The sequence below is a fragment of the Diadema antillarum genome, unplaced genomic scaffold (genome assembly GCF_040938485.1).
Source record: "Diadema antillarum isolate AM-2024a unplaced genomic scaffold, OU_Dant_1.0 seq00000536_RagTag, whole genome shotgun sequence".
In the NCBI taxonomy this organism is placed as follows: domain Eukaryota; kingdom Metazoa; phylum Echinodermata; class Echinoidea; order Diadematoida; family Diadematidae; genus Diadema; species Diadema antillarum.
Window position 1 is genome coordinate 165,099 of NW_027271485.1, and position 27,885 is coordinate 192,983.

General features: G+C 38.2%; 1 protein-coding gene across 2 annotated transcripts in view; it reads left to right on the forward strand.

Annotated features, from left to right (window-relative positions):
- LOC139734643 (soluble guanylate cyclase gcy-31-like) overlaps positions 1-27,885 on the forward strand; it is a 212,028-nt gene that overhangs the window by 109,596 nt on the left and 74,547 nt on the right. Inside the window, exons 1-2 of one of the 2 annotated variants that reach the window (XM_071645430.1) lie at positions 8,997-9,882; positions 14,451-15,241. In XM_071645430.1, the coding sequence (XP_071501531.1) occupies positions 14,557-15,241 (685 nt within the window). In that variant the 5' untranslated portion in view covers positions 8,997-9,882; positions 14,451-14,556. Of the gene's footprint in view, positions 1-8,996; positions 9,883-14,450; positions 15,242-27,885 lie in introns of those variants that run through there. The other variant, XM_071645429.1, reaches the window with a different exon arrangement.

Sequence of the window (27,885 nt, forward strand, 5' to 3'; positions counted from 1 at the left end):
TTTTAGCATATTTCTTATGTATTTCTTTATATTTTGGTAAATAGCGCCCTCAGTGGATGACCTTGGGAAATTTCAAATGTCGGGTCATGTAGAATATGAGTTGCTCTACCCATGTGCCAAATATGACGGTCATACACCATATAATAAAGAAGTTATATAGGGGGGGCACAATGTGCCCCCCCCCCCCCCCCCTTGGGCCTGGAAGGGGTCAAAATAGCTTGGGCTTTATAGGGTTAATGTTGGTATCCCAAATGGGTCTGTCAGTTGTGGCTTGGGCGCATGACTGACTTGCGTTATGACACGCCCCGGGCAGTAATGGCGTAACTCCAACACTATTTTCTCTCCCTGACCTATTTACGCGCCAAACAGAACCACCAAAAGACGTCGTTTTAATGTGGAGATCACTCGCACCGGCACGTTCGACACATTAAGACCTAAAGTAGTGCGTGTTTAAGAGTACACTGGGAGATATTATATATGCCCTCATTATTTAGTCAGACTGATAGGTGGCAAGGATTTTATCCATTCAGTAGTCAACATCATAGGAACTCTAAGTCCCGCCAAAGATACAGTATGTAACACCAAGGAGGTTATGGATACCTCCTTGGATCACATTAACAGAGAGATGGTAACTTAAAGTACGCGCCATACCCCTAATGTGCATATATTTATATATCTATGCAATTTGTCTATCTATCTACCTACCTATATATCTATCTATCTATCGATCGATCGATCTATTTATCTATCTATCTACCTATCTATCTATATCATTATGTGTAATACACTCAGCAAAAAAAGAAAGTAAACATGTTTTCCAGCTAAAACTTTTCATAGAAGATTTTCATGAAAATCATTGTGTCATATACCATATTAAAGATTTTTTTCATTGGCTATCAACCTGGTAGGGTTATAAAGGGGGCAACTTTACGCATGAGTGAACACCTTTGGTTTTGTCCTCCAAGGCAGAAAAGTAAAAATGGCAAAAATTGACATATTGAAATTCATTTGCAAGTACCCTCCAAGATAGCAATAAGAACAAAAGACCAATTTTAACGCAATGAGAGACATGAATGAAATAGCAGAAATAAGTTTCCGTTCCCTAGTTTCTCTTTATATTCTATAAAGGTGATAAAATCGACAGGACCGTAAGCCGTAAAGGTGATAAAATCGACAGGATTTCTTCATTTTACCTTTTAATTAAGGAATTTAAGAATGCATGAGACAAATTCAAGAACCAAATATTATTTCAAATTTTCTTAAATATGAATAACGTTTCAAATTTAACCTCTTTTGTTTCAATTACTTTTTCCCTTATGTCTTTTGACTATGGCTTTGACTGAAGATTCTTCAATTTCCTCCATTATTTCTTGTCTTTCTTTATCTTAAAGGGGTTCAGAGACATTATGGAGGTCATAGGTTATTTTTTGTGAATCAATTTGCAATTTTATTGTGTTGAATTTGTCTTTTGTTCTCATTGTTATATGGAAGAGCATACACGCTTGAATGACAACCTGTCCATTTTTGCAATTTTTACTTTTGTGCCTTGGAAGAGAAAAACGAATGTGTTCACTCATGCGTAAAGTTTCCCTTTTAATTGACCCGCTCGGTTGATAGCCAATTAAATAACCTTTAACATGGCATATAAAACACCATTAATAGCCAATCAATAGTCTAGGAGAAAGATGAACTTGAAAAAGTGTTTACTTTCTTTTTTTGCTGAGTGTATATGATATATGATGTATTGGGTATAGTTGTGATCAATAAGTGAGAACAGGAGTTACTCAATTTCTGTGATGTGAAGATATTGTAATCAGAAAAAAAAAATTGTTGTTTGACGTCTGAAAAGTATTTAATGTTCAATGTATTCAACGTGATTTTCTGCATTCTTGTAGGGAGAGACGGACGTATCATAAATTTTTTATTTATCTCTTACAGTAATAATGTGTTCGTGCGTGGTAAACAGAAATTCATTCTGTTTCTCCTTCCAAAAACGGAAGAGCATTAGAAATGAATGTATGAACACTCACATCCATCTAAAGTGGCGATTATTGATGTATCCATATACTGCCATGACTGTTCACCTTGCAAAACGTCAACCCAAGCAGCCCACTCCAAACAGCGTGATTTCACTGTGTGTGTTAGACTCTAAGTTTTGCCTTATAATAATGCTCGTGTGTGTTTACCAACGACGAAAAGTGAGTGTGATTGTCAGGGAAACCCCCGCCCCCGAAATGTTTTTTACATGTGTGTTTAAAATCCGCGAAAACAAGCGTGACGTGTGTAGTGCTGTAGTGTGCATGTGTGTACGTCTGTCCCTCGTATCTCTGTCTGTTCGTCAGTCGTTTCGCTCATTCGATACCCAGAGTCCCGTGGTGAGTCCGTCCATGTACATTTTGTTAGAGGAAGGATGGTATAGTTTTAGTTGAAGGTGGGATTCAGATTCTAATTTTTTGAGAGATGATTAGAAACCACTTATGAAATATCAAAAATCATTATTATAATTCTAGAAGGAATTCCAGTTTCATTTGATGGCAATTGGTTTTTGAAATAGCTGAAATTAAAAAAAAAGTAAAACAAAATAGTCCTAGAAAAAAATTGTCCTAACAAAAGGTGGGTTCCACCCTTGATTAGGACCTCTTTGTTTTTTTGATATCTCAGCCATTTTAAAACCAATTTTCATCATAAGCTTTCCTCTTCGACTGGTATGTTGTTTCGTATATTATAAGAGTTGTTTTTTAATTCATTATCTCACAAAAAGTTGGAAACCTGAAGCCCAATCAAACCCCAAACTATACCATCTCTTTAACACTATACATGAATTATGCTCGAAGGCCACTGCCACTTTGATTCTTGCTGATTAATACGTTTTAAAATGTACGCTTACCTATGGTAGCTAAACCCTGGGGAGGTCGGAATAATTCATGAAATGATGCCCCGAATATTTATCACTGATTTGCAGTCCAAATCAGAAAGGGTATGACAAATCTGTTGAGATGTCCCGATTTCACTGATGATTAGTGACTGAGGAGAAACTCTCTACATAGCGTGTATAAAAGTGAGGAAATTAAAGCCTACACTTGCTTGCTCAATCGACGGTAATAAGGTTAATGTATTACATATTTTTCATTGTTTGAAAACCTGTTTGAACAAAATTAAGAGGGTATGTTGGGAATGGGTCAGTAATGATTAATTGTACGAAGAATCCACTCCGTCACATGCGACATGAAAACAAAAAGAAAGATGATAAACCCCAAAGGGCTGTAAAATCAGTCCTCGTTATAAGTTCATAGACCACGATCGTTTCTAAATCGGTATAATCAAATAGTTATCAAGTCCCCGGAAGACTGTAATTCAATTTCGATTCAAAACTTATTTATTTTTTTTTATACACGAATTTAAAGACATACGAATGAGGGGACGAAAATGTGACATCAAATTTCAATCATATTATTCTGTAAAAACTAATATGCTTTGCCGTAACAAAGAATTGTGTTAGTTTTACACAAGTTAAGCGAAAAATGAAACATCCCCCTTGCTGGATATGACTTTGCAAAAACGTATTTCTTTTACCCTTTTTTGGTGAGATACAACGACTGCAGAATCTACAGGCATGTTTCTAGGGAGTAAAATTAGAGAGTGATGTGAGGGTGAGAGTCGAGGGGATTTAATACTCGTTATCCTATCATCCGTTTGGGTAGATATTTTTCTTTTCAGGGAATTGTAGATCGCTTTGGGCCGCGACCACCCAAAAATATGATGACGACAAGGTCAGGTGTAAATATGGTACGCTCTGTATGTTGTTACATTATCAGATGTAAGACTGACCCCGACAGATGGTTACCTGATCGGACAGTGCAAACAGAACATAGCATTACGCACGTACACACAACACTCCTCTTTTCATTGAACAGAAAAAGGTGTAGTAGGATTAAATGAAGACCACACAACTTTGGACCTGCATATCAAGTGGTATGTGAATGTCACGTGCCTAAGTTGCTAAATGACAACTTAACTATGAATGTTAAAGATTTGTAAAAAAAAAAAAAATCGCCACTATCAGTATGCTCATGTTTATGAAATTAACGAAAGACACATAAGAACTTATGTTTATTCATTCATTTGTTCATTTTTTTTTTTTTGGGGGGGGGGGCACAAATCACTCGAACGTTTGTAGGCAAACTATCATGAAATCGTCCACCTTTTTCCTAAAAAACATTTCTAGGACGTTAAATCGTTTCTACTTTGGAGCACAAGATCGTGATAAATTCAAAATGTTCTCTTTTTTCCATCTTTTCACTAATGAATTATTCACATCGATTATTGTGTGCTGTGTTCGTATAACAACAATTATTGTGCATTTGTCGTATTTTTCGCTTTTATTTGTGTCTCCCGTACAACAGGACGAACAAAAAGATCATCAGTGATTAAATGTTTGTACTTGCCTGTATGTGTATGTGTGTATTTTTGTGTGTTTGTGTGTTTATTTTAAACATAGAGTTAAGACATCACATTAAAAAAAAAAAGTATGTGCATCGTATCCTCGTGCGGAACATCACAGACACCTACACCGCCTTCTCTGTTTTTCTACTTTTCCTCTGATGATGGGTATTTTGCCTGGTAGTGCTACCTTATGACTTTTTTTTTTTTTTGCAGATATTCACTTAAGATCATCTGATACGTCATAACGTTTCCAGTTGAAAGTTAGGTTCGAAAAACACCGGTTAATAGTCCCTAGGTATACCTTCAAGGAAATGATCATGGCAGTGTATCTTAATGAGTTTCAAAGATGTCGATTTCTTTGAATTTGATTTCCAGTTTCATCAAAGCAAACAAACTTCTTCTTTTTTTCAAAGAATTCGGTGCACTTTGCATGCACAATAACAATGTTGAAATCAATTTCACAAATCGCAAACGCATGCAGCCATATTATGCTATGATACCTCCACAAAGGAGGTTTGTTTATTGGTTTGTCTGGTCTGCCTGTTACGCAAAATAACACACACTTATTACAGTGGATAATAATATCTGGATTCCGTAATCATTTTTTTTTAATTCAATGATATCAACGTCACCGTGATTCCAAATGTATACAGAGGGCCTATATATATATGCTAAGGGTATGTTTTGATGGTCACATGTAACCGTATATGATACATATTGTAAAACAATTTAATCTGGCACGCGTCCCCCAAAATCAACTGAACGGTTACTGAGGACACCGTGTAACTGTGGGAGAAAATGCACACTACTAAACTGCCGCCACGTCTATCCAACAGAGGTATGTCAATGAGTCGACATCAATGTGTCCATAGCAATTCTCTGCGTTCGCCGAATTGAAAATATAGCAATTGCAAATGCCTGTATATCCACACTATAACTTCCTGTAACATGCGATAATGTGAAGATACCTTTTATCCAAAAAAAAAATCCATTATACATGTAGTTCGTCAACACAGAACAAACGGTATGTTAGGATTCAGCCAAAATTCCCCCGGGGGAGGGGGTATGGGGGGGGGTATCTGGTGAATATGTGAACGGTGTCGTGCGTATCATGTGCGTGTTTGTGGCGGACACGTTCTAGCGGGTGTGAATTAGACCCGTACACACACACACACACACACTCACACTTTCTGTCTCACATGCACATATACCATGACACAGACATACACGTATTGATATCATATTTTTCTTTTGTCCGGATACACGCCATGCCGATGAGACGACAAATAAACATATAGGTTACCCATTTCTAATGTCCGTATGGTGGACTGGATTGAGAGCAGAAAAAAGAGAAAAATAAGAGAAAAGAGTTCAGCAGCTATCCCCATGCTTCAAGAGGACCTTGAGTGTTACATAGATTCACAACAGACAACGTGTTTGATTACTAACGTGATTGATTTGAATTGAAGCTGCAAACACAAGTATTCTTTGTAATGATGGTTCCATTTCTGTGAAACACTGTGACATCATTTGGCAAATTCAGAGTTAATTTCAAGGGAAATGAAACGGAGATGTATATTTGTGTGGATTGAGTGAATGCAGAAATATATCAGTAGGACTAATCAATGGAGTTAAAAAAAAATGAACAATCCGTTCAATAGATATGAATTTTTAAAGTTTCGGTACCGACATCGCTGGATAGGAAGACTACTAAATTGTGATTGTGACGTCGCTGTAGGATAAAGGAAAAAAATAAAGAGAGACTTCGACAAAATGATATCTTTAATGAAAAGCGCACATTACTAATCCTTTCACCTGTTACTGACATATTAATTATGTTAAGGGAAATGTTTTCCCCCTGCTTTATGAAAGAGGTACTCCAAGCTGCACTGGAACCACCCAACTTCTTTCTACGAGTAATTGCCTATTCTTAACCCACGTTGATGTGATGATGTGAAGAACTGACTCAACCAAAAAGTAAAAAAAAAAAAACCCTCAACCATCTGTGCTGCCGCATGCAATACAATTTCTCGATGGCACGGGTCAAACTCTTCAATATGTAGATCTGGGATGGACAAAAGAAAAGTACTGTTTTTTAATGCTTGCTTTCATATAACAGCTATTAACGAACGCTTTTATTCAACATAGATACATTTTGGATCAATATGTTATACAGTATTGGCATATTGTTTACCGAGTGATCCACCTCTACAAGCTCTAATTTCTACTGGATCACTCTTCCGTCGCTTTATTTAGGCCTACATCTTAACCTGTTCCCTACTGAATTCTGAAATCCCCATAGACATAATACGCAGGCCACCATGTTCCCGTAAGGAACGGGTGAATATCCTTTCTGCAAAGAAAACAAACAGACAAACAAGTTATTTTGAGCTCCCTCGTGGAGACTTTATGAGCTCCCTTGCGGAGACTTCCAATATGAGCTCCCTCGTGGAGACATCATATGGTATAGCTATTATTCTTGTTTGATACCTTTAAAAATTATTATGTTTGATTTATGTCAGTATTGTCTGGGGCAAATTATTTGTTGTATAGGGTCCCATTTTTTTTTTCTCTCTCTTCTTTCTTAAAAACACAACACACAACAAGTTGTTCCTTATTTTCATCCAAACTACCCAAAGAAGTTTTGAAAAGCGATTTGGGAAAGATCGAGGAGGCCACCATCAAACGCATTAGCTGAACGAGGATGGATGTAGATGGATCGTATAGGGGCCCCCCGAGAGAAGGAAATAAAAGCTGATATGGATAGAGTAAACTGCTTTTGTATAAAAATAAACATATGACAGAGCACGAACACATTCGTCATGGTTGTATACGTCCAAGGGCAACATAAATGTACCCCGTTCGTATCCCACTGGCTACCTGCTAAACACCAAGGGCATCAATACACATTGCGTTCGAACACAAGGTACCAGCAATACAAATGTAAAACAAAACGGTTTCAGGACAGTGCAATTCCATATTTCATTAATCTACTGAATAATAAAGATTAGAAGTTCTTATGCATTTGTATAAGTAGCATTTCAAGTATGATGTTTTCCGGCTGTATGTTCATCAGTCTATTTGCCCGTGTTGTTTTTGATATGGTATTATTTGTAATAGAAAAATATATTGCGGATTTGAGTAAATGACCGGATATTTGGTACATATGAAGTAATAGTGAGAATTTAACTGATCTTATCAGTTTTTGAGCCATAATTTTTATGATTGTTATAGCAGAGACGGGTAGATTTCGCTTTTTTTTTTAATTTCGGATATTGTTTTGTTATAAAGAAAAACAATGAGTGTGGATTGAGTTGATCTCTTTTTCATTTCAGATTTTGATATGAGATATAGTTTCTTTTTTTCTGATGGATGTTGTTTTTTGATATGTAGGCCTAAAAGATATGTTTTATTTATGTTGAAGGATGAGCTGTCATGATGATAATAATTGTTTAAAAGAAAAGAAAGAAATGTTTATTTTATTGAAATTTGGCACACGTGATTAATGTGATGTGTAGGTGTGATCTTTTTTAAAATCAAAATCAATATATGTAGATGAAATAGTGATGGAAATTTTTTAATGATTAGTTGTGTAATGATATGTTGACAGTGAATTTTTCCCTTTTCCTCATTTCTTCTTTTTTCGTTTTTCTTTTCTTTTTGAAAAAGTAATCTGAGTATTGATGGGCTGGTACCCTCACTGATTTTATCATCAGTTGTAATAGTAATGATTTTTTTATTCAGTGTTGAGCAGTGTTGCCATGTTGACAGGATATTTTTTATCTCCTTTTTTCTTCTCGTTTTTGTAAAAGCAATTTCAGAATTGATTGGGCTGGTACCCTCATAGATTGATCACTTCTTGTGATTTACCACATGTGACCACTGTAATATTTGTTCTTTTTTATGTCATGTCCTTGTATCATTGTTTGTACAGAGCACCGAAATAATCTGTCTATTTTTATAACTATGATTGTAAAACATGTGCAATTCAGCCTTTGGCTGCCAGACATGATTTCTAATAAAACCTGTTCAATTCAATTCAATTCAATGTTGAATCACCAGAAAAGTGATTCCAGGATTCCAGGAGGAAAGGAAAATGAGTATGACTTTATGTCACCAATATGTCCTCTTTGTGAGATGATAGAAGGTCTACGTGTCCTTGAGACATATTCTGTCGAACAACTTTAATGTTCGGCCAAGATACAGGACATATCATACATAAAAGCCAGCTTGACGGGGCTGGAGGATAGACGTGGAAGGTGTCTAAGATGACGAAGAAGAAGAAGATGATGAAGGATGAGAAGGAGAAGAAGAGGAGGAAATGAAGGAAATGAATAGGAGGAGGAGGAAGAAGAAGAAAAAATGTAGATGTAAAGTATCCTGTATAAAACAAACGGAAGTGTTCGCAGCAGAGCTGCGTCGATGCGGATCTAACCGAAGTTTCCGGAGTCGTGCTCTGGCACTTGAACGCTGAAGGGTGTATGCGGTGACTTTGTACGGTCGCTTTGAAATGCGCCCCTCTAATCTGTAGCCCGGTGTGGGCAGATAGCTCATCCGTGCGTGTATCGAACGCATCCATATTTCAACGGCGTCTACGATGGCGCTCTGGCGTTTATTGATATTACCCACGCGTAAAAACCGGCCGGCCGTTCCTCACTGAGGGGCCAATCAATCCCGTTGGCAAAGAAGTAACCCCGAATTCGATTTATGTCACGTTTGTTTACTCTTCCCCGTATGTTCGTCGGGGATAGTTGTTGATACGTCGGCGAGTTGACGACAGATTCATATAGACATGAGGTCAAGATAGATCAGCTCGGAGAACAGTGGCACTAAGCGTTATAATGGATGTTGACACATGAATTGAATGTCGGCATATATTTTACTACTTATCATATGCGTCGCTTCATACTTCATCAGTCAGCACCCTGAAAAACCTGTCGACCACGCCTTCCGAGCTAAAAGATGTTTAGTGTTCGCTCAGGAGCAAGTGATCTTTACTTACTGCTGTGACATCCGTCCTCTGATGAACGGTGATATTTTAATTATCCAGCGGAACACGAAGTGAGCTATAGGAGGTGTAGTCAAGACGAGGAAAATGAATACAACAGTAATGTCTTCTTTACCCATGGTACAGCTTCTCAAATCTCTCTTTCTCTTCTAACATTCACTGGAGTCGTCTGTTACGATGTATATTATTGTGTCACCAATCTGCATGCTTTGTTCTTCTGCAGGCCACCATGTATCTTGTGTGCTTTGAGTGCCCATTGACACAAGAAGACTTCATAGCATTGTGTACACTGTCAAAAGTTTCCGGCACGGAAAGGGTTGAATTTAGTTACAAGACTATGAACTGTCTCGAGGCCCCTGATCTGGAATGTTATTTACATCTCACAACCGTGAGAATTTAACAGAATTTGTGACAACGGATTTAAAGTGAAGGTAATAATCAAGGTCTCACTGATTATTTAATCAGAGATATCAATGATAATGCCGATTTCATAAAATATTTTGTGTCCACATTTTATTGGATACAGTATTTGGTATTTTGGAATGATTTGATTGATGTTAGCGAAACTTTGATTAGATCAGATTGGGTAGTCCCGTTAGACGAATGATGTGCACTGCTTTCTCTCTATCAAAGTTTCTAGACTTTGGACGGGGTGGGATCCAGGTAAACGAATACTCGTAATTACCAGAGATTTCCCTTATGGTTTGGCAGACTAAACGAAGTGGGGACGAGGGTATCGGATGCTGTGTGCCAGAGGACAAGCTTCCCCCCGTGTCCACTGGGGGAGAAATGAAGGTGTCGACGGTTGAATAGACCCGAGATGAGGGTGGTATTCTGAACCTGATAGGAGTGTTAGCTACCAGCTGTCTCCCAGTGGGAGCTACACCACCCGACTGGACCACCGTCCCGGGTCGTCCGGGGGGAACCATTTAGTGACCTAGAAATGCAGTCGTCTTCTGAGTCTCTTTCGTATCTGCTGATTGTCGGGAGAAAAAAAGAAGTCCAGAGTAAAACCATTCAAATTTGTTCCACTCGAATGACTTAAAAAAGAAGAATGTTTGCGAGATATCGATCGGGTGTCCTATGACTCTTGTTAAAGCAAGTCATACGTTGGTAATTAAAATTATATTAACTAATTGAAATCATATCAAATCCAAATCTACCTGGAACGGATAATTATTCACTCCTCAATTTGCCAAACCAATGTGTAGACTATCAGTCGAATTCTTCGAAATGATATTATTCAAATAGCCAAACCGTTCCATTGCGTAGTCCGGGAACTCCGGCAAAGGGCAATACATTGTACTTACGCTGGATGACTGATGTAACAATTATTACCTTACCTGTTTACTTTGTATCTTTGTTGTTTTCTCTCCTGTGCTTATGTTATGCTAAGATTAATGTTAAGTACTGCACACAAATGTAATGTTATTTTTGTTATTGATTTTCGTGTGGATTTGTCTATTTTTAAGATATTTGCTCGGATGTATATAGTTACACGATTTTTAGTTGGCGATGTCGGAATTTTGTTTGAAGATGAATATGTGATTTTGATGGTATAAAGGAACATTGGGGAGATAAATGTCCAGTGCTTAACCTGTCTGACATTTAGATATGAATTATTCCGCAGTAGAAAAAGAAGAAAACAAAGCAAAAAAAGTTTTACTATCCGTTATGCAGAGCGTGACTTCTTCATTCTCTTGTTAGGGTAGGACATCTTTAATTAAATGAGTTTATTCGATGTTTGCTCAGCGGACAGAAGGATTTCAGCCGCAACAACTAGGATCGGAGCAATTTAGGTCCGAATGACATTGAACATAAAGTCAACGCAACGCACAATGTGTGTTCGTTTAGACTAATGTGAACAAAATAGCAGAGAAACGTCCACGTTGTTCCAAATACATGAACTGACGGATCGTGTTTAATCTAGTAATGGAAATTAGCTGTTGGCAAAGTCCCGTATTGTGACCATGCAATGTGCAGTTGTTTCAGTAAACGTTGAGATGTTCTAGTTAGCAGGCATTGCCTGCCCGCTGAATGAAAGCGAGCTGCTCATGCCAGAAAGCAACACCATGTTGACTAAGCAAAGCTGTGACCCTTTTATCTCAAGGGAAAAAAGAAGGTTTGAGAGGAGACAACATTTATCATGCGCCATTCTCATTCCTCTTCTCCCTTTCTGCTATGTATACTTGAAGTTTTTTGTGGACCACGCTGATACCATTTACAACAACAACCATCCACTATTCTTAGACTAACCAAACTAATCTGATGAAGAATTCTGCCCTGAACTGGATCTGATATCATTTCTGAAGATAAGTAGAGAGAGAGAGAGAGAGAGTGAGAGAGCGTCATGGGAAGAGGGGGAGAGCGGGGCGAATCCCAAAGTAACTTACGAATGTTGAGTTTGTCAAGACGAACATGATTAAAGAGATCATGTAGTAGCTGGTTTCGTTGAGATTAAGTTGTCATAAACAGTCCTGAGCCGCACCGTCATTGCATGTCAACGTGGATTTCTGGGATGTACGTGATGAATTCAAAAGTTAGCTTTAACTGAAAGATATTGGTGATTTATTTGCTTTTTGTTTTGTTCTCTCTCCTCAAGACAAATCCCAAAACATATATACACGCACTCATTTGTAATGTTGCCCACACTCCTGAGCAAACATAAAATGATAGAGAAAACCTTGAAACGGATAAAACATCTAAAATAGAGGCATCTTGATAAGATGGTGCTTGTTAGTCATCGTACCATCCATTTTGCTGTGATCAAAGGCGCATTTTGTTCCCTTCGCCTGTGCATAGTAGTCATTCCGTGCCTCAAAATACATGTGTATTATGAAAACCCTATATTCTTAGTTCATTCCCCTAATATTTGTAAAGCTAGTTATAACATTTAGAAATTGCTGTCTATCGGTAGCCATATCTTCCGATATATGTTTGTTTTCGTTTCCAGTTAGCCATTTCTGAATGATCTCCACTTAACTCCATCATTACCGTTTGCAATTTGCTCGTATGTGCAGAGTCAATGGCGTATTTTCAGACTTGGATTCTGGGAGGATTAGTCCGTTAGTAGGGGAAACGATCTTGCAAAACAATTACGTAGGACGTGCTATGTACTTGTAACTCCACCCAGGATTATAACGGTACTTTCAAGCCAACAGCAAGCGACCTGTCTGCGACTTTGGTTCGTTCCCTTCTCTGTCTCTGAGAACCGGTCTTAAAAACAAGTAAAAAGGGAAAATATAAAGAAATATCAGACAAACAAACACAAAACATCTCGTTAAACCCTCGTAGAGTGCGTGTATTTGGAGCTAGGTCTTGTCATCGGGGCCGTATTGCCCTTAATGCCCCGAAATTGATTCCTGTTTTATTGATAGTGACGGGGGATATGCCATCCTCGTGTTCAAGATTCGTGCGTCGAGGAGGCGAGAGTTGTAGACATGAAGGTGCATTTGGAGATCCATTATCCTCGACAAATTCATATCGGCATCCATTCTACAAGACCCATAATGTTTGCCCATACCACCCGTCGAGCTTTCTTGTTATCCAAATCATAGACGAAAAATAATCGACCTAATGGTAGTAGTCCTCTCTCGCAGCTCAGTCTGTCTTCCTGACGGGTATAGAAGTTACAGGCTCATTACAACTTCAGTTCAACTATGTGTTGGATATAGAATGATATCGCACGATTCAAACCGTGGTCCAGCACAATTTATTGGAATGATTCAGACTCTTACGGATATTTGGGAGATCTCTGATGCTTTTAAAGGATACATGATATTCAAATCTGAAGAAAACTACTTTATTGGTCTGAATCTGCGCGCCCACGAAACTGCTTCAAATTGGGATGTGTTGGTCTTATTCCGAGCCAGGATGAAGTGAACTTTTCCCTCGCTGCCGGCCCGGAGACCACCACAAGAAGGGAGAATGACAAACGGCAAGTCACCGGCATCGAAGTTCTCTGGAAAATAGGAAAATTAGAAAAAGTATACAATGCTTGTACATGTAGAAAACACTGGGCCAGTTCATGCTCACAAATTCTGAAGATTGCAACTTGAACAACGGCATTAAATGAACGACGCAGGCATTGAAACAAATATGTAAGACGATTTTGATCAGAATATCATAATACAAGTGTACGCTGTATCATACATGTACTTCGTAGCAGGGTCGAACTTGGATTCGACTCGTTTGTTTTGGTGAACGCGACATGTTGAGACTTTATAGGATTCTGAAAGTTCAGGGGTCACCGCAGAAAAATATCCTCCCCGGAGCAAGTTTAGGTCAGGCTCAACACAGTTCCTCCTGCAAACAATATGCTTTTTACCCGGAAAGCAGACTGCGAACTAACTTTTCCTTACAACCTGCAGTGTGCAAAACCACATGCGAGTAAGAGTTCAGCAACCATTGTTTGGTAACGCTCCCGACCCAGATGTTCGGTTTGCACAACCTTGTCTGCTTGTATTGAGTCTTCTTCCTCCCTTTGTATTTACTTCGTACCATTAGCCTGGTTTCTCTGCAAGCCGTTGTCTCCTACAGAGGACAGTAAGTAGGCGTAGCTAGCATATGGTCCCTGGTTAACTAACACATCTAGATTGAGCTACCACACACACAAACACACACACACACACACAAACACACACACACACACACACACACACACACACAGACACTCACAGAATTATGCTACATCTTGCAATGGGGGTCCTTGCCGAACGTTGTCCTTTCAGTGATGTTCAAGTACGATGTTTTTTGCGTTCCCGGTCATGAAGTCCGTGTGTGATAATTCCGACATCCGCTTTCATCTAAAGTGCGAGTCAATCAAAGTTCATTATTTCTACCCAAATTGCTACAGCATGTTCAGCTGCACTTCCGCGTCTGCGTTTCAGACAAAAGGAGTTAGGAGTGCTACTTTCGCTCTCGACTCGTGACCTGTAGTCTGCACATTACCATTCATTCCTTCTGATTTTGTTTCATTCTATTTTCCCACCCGATACAGATGCGCGTGGAATCAGACGATATGGACGTTCCTAACCCTCGCTGGAGCAGCGTCTAAGCATTGAGGCCTATTTCTGAACGTGCGGCCGCTCTCGAGGAATGCCACTATGTATGGACTACTTATCGAGAGCGTGTGCGAGTTCATCAAGGAGAAGTTCGGGGAGGCCGCCTGGCTCAAGATCCGAGACCGTTCCCGGGTGCATGAGTACACCTTCGTCACCCACAGGATGTATAGCGAGAAGATCATCCCGCGCCTTGCGCAGGCCGTGCACGACGTCACGGGCTACGAGAAGAATAAGTTTATGGACGAGACGGGCGTCCAGTTCGTCCTCTTCCTCAAGAAGTACGACTATGATAGCATGCTGCGCGTGCTGGGCCGCAGCCTCCGCGACTTCCTCAACGGGCTCGACAACCTGCACGAGTACCTCCGCTTCAGCTACCCGAAGATGAAGCCGCCGAGTTTCTTCTGCACCGACGAGAGCGTGAACGGTCTGACCCTGCACTACCGGACGAAGCGACAGGGGTACACCCACTACGTGAAGGGACAGCTGAAACAGGTGGCCAAACAGTTCTACAACCGTGACGTTAAGGTGGAAGTGTTGGAGGAGAGGCAAGCAAGCAAGGACACACTGTACGTGAAGTTTCTCTTAAAGTTTGACAATAACGAGTTTAGTGAAAGGACGAGGCTCTCGGGGTCGATGAACGGACATGCGCAACTCAGGGCCAATTTGTTCTTCGACGTCTTTCCCTTTCATATTGTCTTCGGCAGCGACATGAGGATAACAAACACAGGTAAGTGCATAGTCTTCACTTATTTTGGTGTTCAATACGCGTCACCCATTGGCTAACTGGGGATCACGTGATTTGTTAACTTAGTTTGTATCTCCTTTATTCAGTACTACTTACTGTGGCGTTCAATACGCGTCGTCGATTGGCTAATTGGAGTTCATGTGATTTGTTAACCTAGTTTGTATTTTCTTTTGCACTTTCCTTTTAAGATGTTGTTGTTGGTTAGCTTTGGGCTGAAATGAAGGAGCATGCATTGTACGTCAACAACTGGCTGGGTGAAACTTGGGTTAGAAAAAAATGATATGACCAACATGAAGACAACTCCAGCAGGATCCTCCCTTTCCGAGCAATAATACTGCAGCACCTTGACAGCTGGCCCTACGTGCGAGGAACACTATGCGCAGATGTGCTTTCTGGTGGCCTAAAGTTTCAAAGACTGCGCGCTAATTTCAGGTTTCAGGAATGTGCTCAATCACAAGATAGCGTGTTTTCTGCGGCTGAAGACGTAACTATATACCACCGCAATGGTCGCGGAAGCTGTCTTCAATAATCTACTCAAGTGAATCTGGATTTCCTTCGCAGAAAAGCGCGCGAATCTGCTGTGGGCGTCAACAAGAATTCGAAGTTTCCCTCTAAGAGGGTATCTCATTGGCAATTTTGATTGAACAGCGAATGTTTGCAAACGTAACGAATTTTAGAGAATTTTTAAGTTTCGTCAGGGTTCGAAAATAGTTTGAATCAAATTCGCAAACAGTTTCAAATGTCGCAAACAGCCTTTCTTTCCGTAAAGAAATTTTGAACATGTTCAAAATGTATAATACTGGCAGGAATACCATTTCTGGTATAACGAAATGTATATGTCATGAATACCAAAGAAGCTGTTCCACGAGTTCCATTGTTCTCAGTATTTTACTTTTTACAGTTTCATTTTCAGTAAGGAAAATGTAGAGGCCAGGCTTGCTTATGATGGAGAGCACACATCTGATTTAAACAATTAACAAATCCCATCATAACAGGGCACAAGTAAACAGGAAACTATGGGAGAATGATGAAAAAAAAAATCAGACGATCACAATGTGGTAACAAAGTGAAAAAGCTGAAACCCCGCCCACAATTTCTTTTTTTACTCTTCAAAGATATTCTTTGTGCACTCACAAATACTTAATTATTTACTTGATATATTATTACATTTTAATGAAATTTATTGAGTGGCCTTATGATGATTAAATTTTTGAGTGCTGAAATCACAAAAATGAATAGATATCAAGGAAAGAACCTTTGGATATGACTGATTTAGTGGATTTTACACCGGTTATAGTACATATTATGCACAGTCAGCGGCAACCGCATTACACGCTGTATGACTTCATAAAATATGAGATAAAAGCGTTATTCATGCATCAAAGGCTTCATCTTTGATGCATACGGGATCTCCACGTAAATGACGTTTCATAGGTCAAAGGTCACCCCTTTTTGTCTCACGTGACGGCTTGCGAGCGATGCGAGTTAACGTTTCAAACTGAAGTATAATGCCACCTTTTCATACTCTACTACGATGACAATACATTAACAAACCTAGAGCAATTCAATCAACGTAAGTGAGTCGCTTCCAAAATGTCGGCTGCTCCATTCAATTGGCTGTTTTATGCATGAAATGTTCACAGATGACTGCACATCCTCCGTTTCATATTTTTTGTTGAAAATCCTTTTTCTTTTCCTGAAAGCTAGTATGAGGGGAAGCAAAATCATTAGCGGTAATGCGATTTTTACCCATACTTTCACGAAAGAGAGAAAGAGAAATAGATAGATAGATAGATAGATAGATAGATAGATAGATAGAACGAAAGAAAGAGAAACCACTCACAACACAACTTTCTAAAAACAAAACACGAACCAGCACATTGCTTTGTCTTTCTCGCGTGCTAACTTCTCGATGCGATTTTAGCTTTACAAACTTGCCTGATGAATTTGACATAAGTAAGAAATAATCCTTGACATTGACAATTACAGATTCCAAATTACGAATAACTTTCACGAGGGTATGGGTAGACATCTGTTTTAGTTGATATTTAAAAAAAAACAACAAGTTATTGGTCTGGATATGAATTTTGTCAGATAAATTGCTAACAAATCAGTGTTGGAATTAACTTGCTGGTCGAGTATGTGCGTGACAAACGAATGCCAACATTGTTGATTTGGGATTGCATGCCACTAATGGACAGCTCATTCACACCACATAGCACCCGCGTCTTTTGAGGTGTATTTATGTGTGTGTTCTGTGTGTGTGTGTGTGTGTGTGTGTGTGTGTGTGTGTGTGTGAGTGTTCATAGTGTATTTGTGGACACAAATTATCAGCGCCATGTATACCTTTTGCTCGGAGCGTGATCGATAAAATCCTGTGACGTCATGTCGTAGAAGACAGCACGGACAGAAATGGCGCCCACATACTGGCGTCGCGCACGCACTCATATGCCATCACGAAAAGGTCGCAGTATAAAAGGACTCTCCCTATCTTGAGCCATAAACTATAATGATGTGCAGATGCTAAACTGGGTCAGAAGGGATTATTACACGACATACTGCTCAGGGAATGCACGCTGTTGAGGGGTCACATGCTCATCTCTTGACAAATGAATGTCCGCTACTTCCCTTCGTTCGCCCTGTCTTGAAAAGAAAAGGAATAATATGTACATGAACTTAGAAATGTCTTTAAAGCAAACTGAAGGTCATTCAAATTACATTGAATTTGAAAAACGAACGAAAATAGATAGAGGAAGCGCTCTGCAAATTGCCTTATATAGAATCTTGAGGGGCGTTGTAGAAGTTTATAATGGGATCTTTAGGATCAGGAAAGAAATGGTTTAACTTGGTAGAAATAATGCATGGGTTGCTTTACATTACGATTTCCCCCAGCTGCTTTTATTTCTATACTGTTTTTAACTTTTTTTTTGTTTTTATCTATATTTTGTTCTATTAACTTATGGCAATAAATGTACAGGCATATTGATTACTCTGTGCCCGTACACAATGTGATGTCTCTAGAAATGATGATCTTAGATACCAGAAAACGCGCATGCCAACGGCTTGTTCGACTCAACCTCCACCTATAATCAATTAAGGAAAACCCGTTTCAAGAAGGATATTGGAAGTGCGTTTAGTTGAATGTTATTTCATAACGTCAGCAGGCGAAACATTTTCCCTGAATTTGATGTCACTACGCTTGAGTTACATAATAATACATTATGAAAATGACATGTTTATATACATATATATTTATTAGATATCATTTTTCAATCCTTGCAGAATAAATGAATAGTGTGTATTATATATTATATGTATACATAGACTTGTATAGATTTCAAATAATCTTACAGACATACACACACACGCATACATACATATATATTTTAAAGGGAATTATATCATCAATTGCTGACCCACTTTCATATATTTTCAATAAATCTATACTAAGTGGTGTTTTTCCTGAAATTATGAAAATAGCTAAGGTTTTTCCTTTATTTAAAAAAGGAGATGAATTTGATGTAAGTAACTATAGACCCATTTCTTTGCTTTCATCCTTATCTAAAATTTTGGAAAAATTGGTGTTTGTAAGAACAATTAATTTTCTTAATTTTCATAATGTTTTTACAAATTCTCAATTTGGGTTTCGTCAGAAACACAGTACCATTCATGCCCTTTTGAAGTTTATTGACCACGCCGCGCATACTGTTGATAATCATTCTCATCTTATTGGTATCTTCCTGGACTTCTCCAAGGCCTTCGATACGATAAATCATGACATTTTATTATATAAATTGTCTCATTATGGAATACGGGGGAAGGCCTTGGAGTGGTTCAGGAGTTACCTACAAAATCGAAAACAATATGTATCTCTGAACGAGAATGACTCAAATCTAGAATTTATTAAATGTGGCGTCCCACAGGGTAGCTTATTAGGACCATTACTTTTTATTATTTATATTAATGACTTTTGTAGATCATCTGATATACTCTCATTTATACTTTTTGCTGATGATTCCAATTTTTTTTTCTCACCGAAATCCAGATACTCTCGTAAGCATTGTTAATTCTGAACTGAAAAAAGTTACTCAGTGGATAAGAGCTGATAAATTATCACTTAATCTCAAGAAAACTAAGTATATGCTTTTTAGCAATTCTGTAGAAGCTTTGCGCACAAATATCATTTTTGATGACACTCTGTTAGAACGTGTATCTCATATAAAATTCCTTGGTATCACAGTGGATGATAAACTTTCATGGAGACCGCACATTATTAACATTAGTACAATCATTTCACGTAATATTGGTATCATAAATAGACTCAAGTCTCATATTCCAATGTCCTCTTTGTTGACCTTGTATTTTTCTCTGATTTTACCGTATCTTAATTACGGACTCCTAGCATGGGGTAGTGCCCATCAAACTTTATTAGATAAATTACTATTACTGCAAAAAAAGGTACTTCGTATCATATGCGGCGTCCCGCCACGTTCCCATTCAGAGCCATTGTTTACTAAATATAAGATTTTGAAAATCAAAGATTTGTATTTTTTTCAGCTTGGTCAGTTTATGTTTAATTACAATGCAAATGCACTTCCCAGTATTTTCAATTCAATGTTTCCACGGAATCAGTTTTTTCATAATTATCCGACTAGACAATCTAATGAGTTTCATTTGCCCCTCCTGAGAACTTTATTAGCTCAGTGTACATTTATATACACCGGTCCTAGATTTTGGAATTCATTAAGCTGTGAAATAAAAAGTTCCCCTTCTTTGCATTCTTTTAAGCGCAAGTTGAAATCATTTCTGTTAAATCCTCTTTGATGTATTTCGTCATTAGTTAGATCTCATCACCTCAGGGTTCATCATCCATCCACCAATCTTTCGTTTACTGACTTCATTATTACGTAATGGATTACATGGATTATTATGCAATAGCCATTAAATCCCTGCACATCTGCGTGCAGTACCAGCCCTCTGAAGCACATTCTCAATCACCCCCTGTTCCATTTCCCTAGTTCAGCGTGTAGGCATTCTCTTATTCTCTTTCTCTTTTTTTCTTTTCCTTTCTCTCTCCCCATTCCTTCCGTCTTTTTTGTCAAGTCGTGTCATGTCTTTTGTATTTCTCCTATCTTGTTCCGTTCTGTCGTAAATTATAACTGTGATAAGTATTTGTAAATAAGTAATTCATAAGTTTGTTCATTTTTTGAGTGGTTCACAACATACAAGCTTGCTTTTTAGTGGACCTCTCAGTTCTTTTTTTTTCTCACCTGAAGCATAACTTTGTACTTTTTTGCCAGTATGCATTCTTTTGTTTATTTGTATCATTTATCTTTTACAAAGTCGAATGTTTATGTTTATGATGTAATTCCAAATATATTATGCGTTATGTTTTGTTGAAAAAAAGAAAGAATGAAAAAATAAATGAATTGAATTGAATTGAATTGAATATTATATATATATATATATATTACATATATATATATATATTTATATATAATATATATATATATATACACACGCATATATACATATATATTACATATATATATATATATATATATATATATATATATATGATATATATATATATAGAGAGGGATAGGTGTTCACAGATACAATCTTTCATTGAACACTAATCTGGTAAGGTTAATTAGGTGTGTGAAACTGATGCCGCTGATAAGGCAAGGGTAATGTACTGACAAAGCGCCGCCCCAGCTCCCATGCAAAAATACCCCTTCAATAACTCACGCCATCTTATTGATTTCCGTTTAGCGTGTGTGCCAAATCAGACACGGTAGCTAGAGATTTGCGCTCTTCAATTAACATGGCTGCGCCGATGAGAGCACTATTGTCGACTTCGCATTATACTGTTCGTCTTTTCCCCCTCCTATATACGTATTCACTTCCCGTTTTGTGATCAAGTGTCTGCAAAGCATTAAAGCGGAAGCACTCATGGCACGATGTCAGATGGGTGGGAAACAGATATTGCCCGAGATACACAATATGACATTATCAGATTATAGTGCGTGGATAACATGTTGCCCGAGATACACAATATAACATTATAGTGCATGGATAACATCATACACGAATGGATAGCTTAACCTATTGCCCTTATGAATGAGAATCCCCCACCCTAAACTCTATTACACCAGACCGGATAAGAGATACCAAGCCATTTGGTTGATCCCTCGCATCCAGTTATCCGCAGGGCAGACCGTTCAATATCCGCGGCGCTTCGCATCTTCTACTGTCAGTTGAGCCTGTGCTTCAGTCGTTCGAATATTCTTGCTATAGAGTTCTGGGAAATGTTAAGCTCGATGGAATTCGGAGTTCATTGTACCTCTGGCAACCGTTTTATCGTCATCAGAACTTTTTGTTGTCCTTGATTGACAGTAAGACAAGTTTCACCTGCCTGTGGAATTATGTTGGCCTAAGTGATTGCTAGTCTGACTGTACTTCCTTTTTTGTTGTTCTTTTTTTCTTCTTCAAATGTTCTGTCATTGAGCTTGAATGATTTGCATTATTGCTACACCATAATGAAATTGAAAGTCAGAGAAAGTGTTTTACATATGACTTGGTTTGTGACACTTGGTCACACTCAGCATTTTCCAACGACTACAACGCCGTGTTCATAAGTGCAAATAAAAGCGAGAAACGGTAGTTGAACTACTGTGACGCTGTCGTCAGTGTTCACTTGTACCCTTTTTCCCCTGTCTCTTTCTCTATCCGTTTGTGTCGTCTTTCTGTCCAGCCATGCGCCTTTAATTTTAGGCTTCCTCCGGCATTTTGTCGTCAGCGATAAGCGTTCTTTACATCAATTCGCGTGTTCGGAATTAGTCTCGATTGGTGAAAATAATTTCCCTCTAACCACGCGATCTCCTATGATCGTATTAGGATTGATTTAGAGCCGTCTTTTCAATTTCCGTCACAGTAATTGCCACGGTAGAGGCATAAGTGAGTGGTGTATTGTGTACAGCCGTTGTTTCTTAATCAGTACGACTCAAGAGAACTTGTTCCGATGAAGCAACTCTCTCGAATAAATTGTATTACTATGTTCGTAAGAAAGGAAATCTTTTATTGTAAATAGAGAAAAAAAGTACCTCGTTTTCACTTATGTAAAGATAGCATGAAGGGAATATTGTAGTAATGAAATATTTCTTGCTAGACATTATTGTTAGCTGCAAGTGTTTCAGAAAAAAATAATAGTGTCTACGTAGATACTTATATTCTTGATACGATATGTGATGTTATGATGTTCTGAGACACAATAGTTCATTATCTGTTTCCAAAGCGCATTGGTGTTTGAATGAATATTATGCCTATGATAATGATAGAATGGTGAATATCCCAGTAGGGGGAAAAAAAACCTGTCTCGATTAAAATGAACTTTCTGAATTTGTGCAAATTTTTTATGGATTTTTCCCTCACGATTTCGTCTCGTTTAATCACAGTTCCGTTTAAACAGAAAAGAATAGCGTGCCGTTGCCGAAAAATTATCCAAGTACAACAGCGCTCCCGTTTATCCGAGTCCCTATGAAACTGCGACGACTGTATCTGATACACTTTCACATCTTCCACGATCACAGAGTTTTTTTCCAGCTCTCTTTCCTTATCCCACTGTTTGTCTGTCTGTCTGTCTGTCTGTCTGTCTGTCTCTCTTTCTTCCTCTCTCTCTCGCACCGATGATGTTGAGATTCCACCTACCTCCATGGAATTCGAAAGCAAATAAGCACCAATTTAGGCTCTCCCAGACAGAAGGAAAATTGGGAATTATTCCAAATCTACCAGTGACTTTTTAGATAAAATCACAATTCTCCGCAAAATACCATTGAAGAACACATTAAAGGAAAGGTGGTCCCAGTTTGGATGGAAATCTCAAAGCCAGCGAAATTGTGGTTACTTTTCTTCGAGTTCAGTTTTGTGATTAGCGGCTACAGAGCCATAATGCTACTGAGCCACAAATTTAAAATATAAATGATAGTTATAAGTATATATATATACCATATATAATGTATATATATGCTACTGTTCTACAAATGTAACTGAGACAAAGATAGTTATACGCAGATAGATACTTTGAAGTCGCATACCTAGCAGTAACAACAAGGAATACGAATCAAACGCTTAGACCCTGTCCTCCTTTGTCATTGCAGCTACATGAAAAAGTCAGATGTTTGTGTGTGTGTTTGATTCCATTTTCTTTAGAATAATGTCATACATAATTCAAATTTCTTCCAGTAATGTCGTAAAAAACGTCAATATTAGGATTACAATGTACCTGATTTGCAGGAAGAAAATAAACGTATCCATTCAATCCATTAACAAAATTTATATCATATTATCAAATTATCAAACGATTGAATGAATGATACGATTCAGTTTCAGTTTGCCTTTGCATTTCCTTAGATTATGTTCTGTATTGTTAAAAAAAAGAGCTACATTGATTTTGTTTGTATATGTAAATGTAATATTATAATTTTGTTGGAAATGAAATGAAATAAAATTAAATTAAATGAATGAATAAGATTATGCAGAAGCACTGCCACTATAAGCCGTTGCTTGAACACATGGCAACCCACGTGTTCTGTTTTGATGAGCGATGAGTTTGATAGCATATAGCATGAATTATATATAAATGTCTCTCCTCTTCTTCAAGGCTATTCAAAATGATATGGAGATGAGAAAAGGTAGGAATTAGTTTTCGTTCAAGGACTCAGAAACTAATTTGACGGCTCTCGCTTTGTGTCGCTTCAGTACCAAACAACTGACCCGTGTTCACACTTTACTGCCGCGAAACAAGACAAACCAAAATCGAAACGAAAGTCAATTTGAACATCCCGGAGGTATTTGCAATACAGGGCTTCAAAAGCACACACTGCATTCCGAAGACGCCGAGAACAAATCAAATGGTTTGATACGCCTTGACCAATTGGATAGAAGTCAATATCATCGATGTGTCTGCGGGGAATTTGATAACTGTCACGGTGCCCTTGGCTTGTGGCGAGAAATTGTCATTTTGGCGGCCTTCTGTGCCGATACGTCCCCCTATGGTTGGTCGTCCGCACGCAGGGTCAATTTGAGCAGCTCCCGTGGACACCATTATCATCGAGAGATGATAGTCAACCATAGAGGGCGTAATCGAATTATGTTTCACCCGAGAAGTTAGCAAGAGTCCAGTTGATCTAATTATGATGCCTTCCCTTGATTAATTTGTCAGTGCGCCAGACCATAACATCAATCAATTGATATGATAAGCATTTCTGGAGGCGTGTTAATAATTCCGAGCCTTCGTATTTCCATTCTTTGATCAAATTACAATGTAGTTTGTCGTACATGCTACACATAGAAAATCGTCATAATTTACTTTATATCAAATAACATATATGTAGAATTTGCTGTATATAAGATATATCCAATAATAATGGTCATAATGAAATGATAACAATGATGATAACAATGATAGTGATGATAATGATAATGATAATAATGATAAGTGAAAAAAAAAATCGATGGTGCACAATATCCACCAATATTCATAGAACATATACGCAGATAATTTTGTTAGTTTGAGCATGAAAGTAGGTCATGGCCACTCTGTGGCAAAAAACAACAACAACAACAACAACTGCAATTATTAGATGCTGACGTAAGGTCTGGCAGAAGCACACCAATAATCCATTCCCAGGGATACCAAGTTAAAAAAAAAAAAATTGTGAGTGAGATTTTCATGACTCGGCATCTCGGCATACTAATGTGCGCACGAGCGAGGGTGTGGGAGGGGTCCCACGGTAAGGAGCTCTGTCAATTTTTAGCTCTTAATGGTGCGATCAGGTGCATACTTAAGTGACTATTTTTTACTTATTTTGAAAGACAAAAGGGAAATGTACCTTCATTTGCAACTATCACTTTAATCTTTTGAGCTGTGCTCATTATTATAGGCCCAAGTTGCAGACTTCGCCTGATGCGTGAGAAAAATGGGTGCCATGCCTGAGATCGTGAGATGGCCCCTAAATGCTTTAGTCTCACGCAGAATGCGTGAGACTTGGTAGCTCTGCATTCTTTTTTACAGCATTCTGAATGAGTGAACTCTCCGTGCTGTGTATATAACGAGCTGGATTAGATTTTTTTTTCAAATCCTTAACAAACTTAGTAAAACAATGTCATTAGCTTGATGTTATGTATCAATTGAAAAGAGACATGTCAAGCTTTCACGTTAAATATTTCATTTTGACCTTTTTGTCTGCAGAAATGTGTAAATGACGGTTGAAATATTAGCAAAAAAAATGAAAATTTGATATTTGTTGATAGTTAAAAAAAAAGCTAGTGAATGGTATTGAGTCTTGTATCCTTCGACGGCAAGTTGATATCACAAAATGTTTGCTTCATATGCAATTAAAGAATACTGTATTCAACACGTTTCATAATAGGCAGTCATTTTGAATGTGTAAACCATCCTCGTGAAGCAGTATGTAGGTGTCATGAAAAGATAAACAAAGTGAAACAGTTCTCTGAGATTTCTTCTTTTTTTTCTGCTTGAGCTGAAAGTCTACAGCCCAACGTTAGGACTGAATGTAACAGAAATATAGATATATATTTATATCTTTTGATGCTCAACACTCAATATAGCACCTTCCTCTACGACACAGTATATCTGTCAATGCTAGCATTTCCGTGTTGTTGTTGTTGGTTTTTTTTAACATACATCCCAAGCGTTCGGATGATATCAAATAGAATGAAGAATGAGAACGAAACCAAGTGAAACCAATATGATAAATTCTGAAAAATAATTAAATATGCTTCGTTGCTCGCTTGAGGAATGACCACGTTAAGAAGAGAGCCAGTGCGTGGAATTCCAGCCCGCACGATGACGCCTCTTCAATGATGTGTGAGATCCCACCGGTTGAATCCATCATTCGTGCAGTCTGTCAGACACTGACTCCTCTAGAGCTGAGAGTTACGTGTAATTTCGACTTATTTCTATCCTTTGTTGTTGTTGGTTGTGGCGGTATTCCAGGGAGGTTTCACTATAAAACCCATAATACATCACGCTTCTCAAACACGTCGAGCCGCGTCATAATACTGCGTTAAATTTCTCCATTGAGACCGACCTGCTCTTGATTCTTAGGAAGTCATTACCATGATTACAGCTTTCTTTCTTTCGCCGGAAATGAATGAATTTTGTTTCTTTTATCTTGATGATTAAGACCGTTTGCAATGCAGCTTGAGACAATATAAAAATAAAAGTGCATAAATGAAAACAATAGCGATTTTACCTCTCAATTCAAAGTCTATGATAATGACGACGATTACGAAGAGCATTGACATTCCATGATAAGAATGGAAGATGATGATGACGATGATAATAATAATAATAATCATAATCATCATCATCATCATCATTCTGATCTTAATTTTGATTATAATACCCAAATAGCAATGATAATAACATTGCAACAGAAATTCGAATGATGGTATTAAGGACTATATATTTCTCCATATTTTGCGTAAGCATGAGAAGTATATGAGGTACAAGGTTAGGAATGACGAAAGTGACATTCAATATATAGGCCTATTTAACCCTGCGCATATTATGCTCCTTCATTTAGATTTGATATCAAACTGCTTCTTTCGATTTTCTTGCTTCGATTCGTCGCCTGTCCCCAAAAGAAAAAATAATCATCTGGTTCCAAGGCCAGACGTGATGCGAAGTCCAAGGACAGAGCTATTTTTTTTAGAGACATTCCTTCTCTCTCGCCCCAGGATTTCATTATAGTGCAATACTACTCCAAGTTTAAGTTAATATATGGAAAATTCCCACTACCGTATCAAATGAAACTGGTTTAGATCAAAGAAGTTTCAAATTGGTTTGAACATGATAGGTTTAAAAAGAAGATTGCGGAATGTACAAGATACGCTTATTCTGATGTTTGCTGAGGTTACACTTTTCATCTAAAAACGAATTCCGAACATACATAACATTAGGAGTTCCAATCCTCTCACCTCCAGAAGTGATCACGTGCAACCTTCACGTCTTAAAGCTTTCTAGATCTGTGCCCTATTTGTATGAGACATCTGTTGATGTAGTTGTTCGATTTTATTTCATTTTGACGCCGCTTGGCATTGCACTTGAATAGGTCTGACAGTAGCGGTATCTTTATTCCTAGACAGTAAAATATAGTAAAATGTTATAGCTTTCCGCCCTAAGAACTTAAATCCGTCTCAGCCTATTATAATAGCCGTATTTGACACCTGAGAGTTTTTAGCGTAGACAGCGTGTTTGCATCTTTTCTCCCTTGACAACAGCGCTACACGAGAGCTAGAAACATCTCACGGCGCGGCGGTTGGAAGAAGAGGAATTTGATATACGACAGATGTGATTGTGAAACCCGTGACCTATCATGTGTACATGTCCCCAGGGTGAACTATTTTTCTTTCAATGCAGCTTAAGAATTGAGCGAACAATCAACAACTTGAGGAGAGGGGAGGGGTTGTTATGTATAAAGATGGGGTTATGCAGCAAATTGCTATGGTAACTAGAATGTGAAGTAATGCCAACATGGGTCTGCAACTCTTTCGACATTAATCTAGCAATGAGTTTTTGCACCTGTTGATGTCCCAGC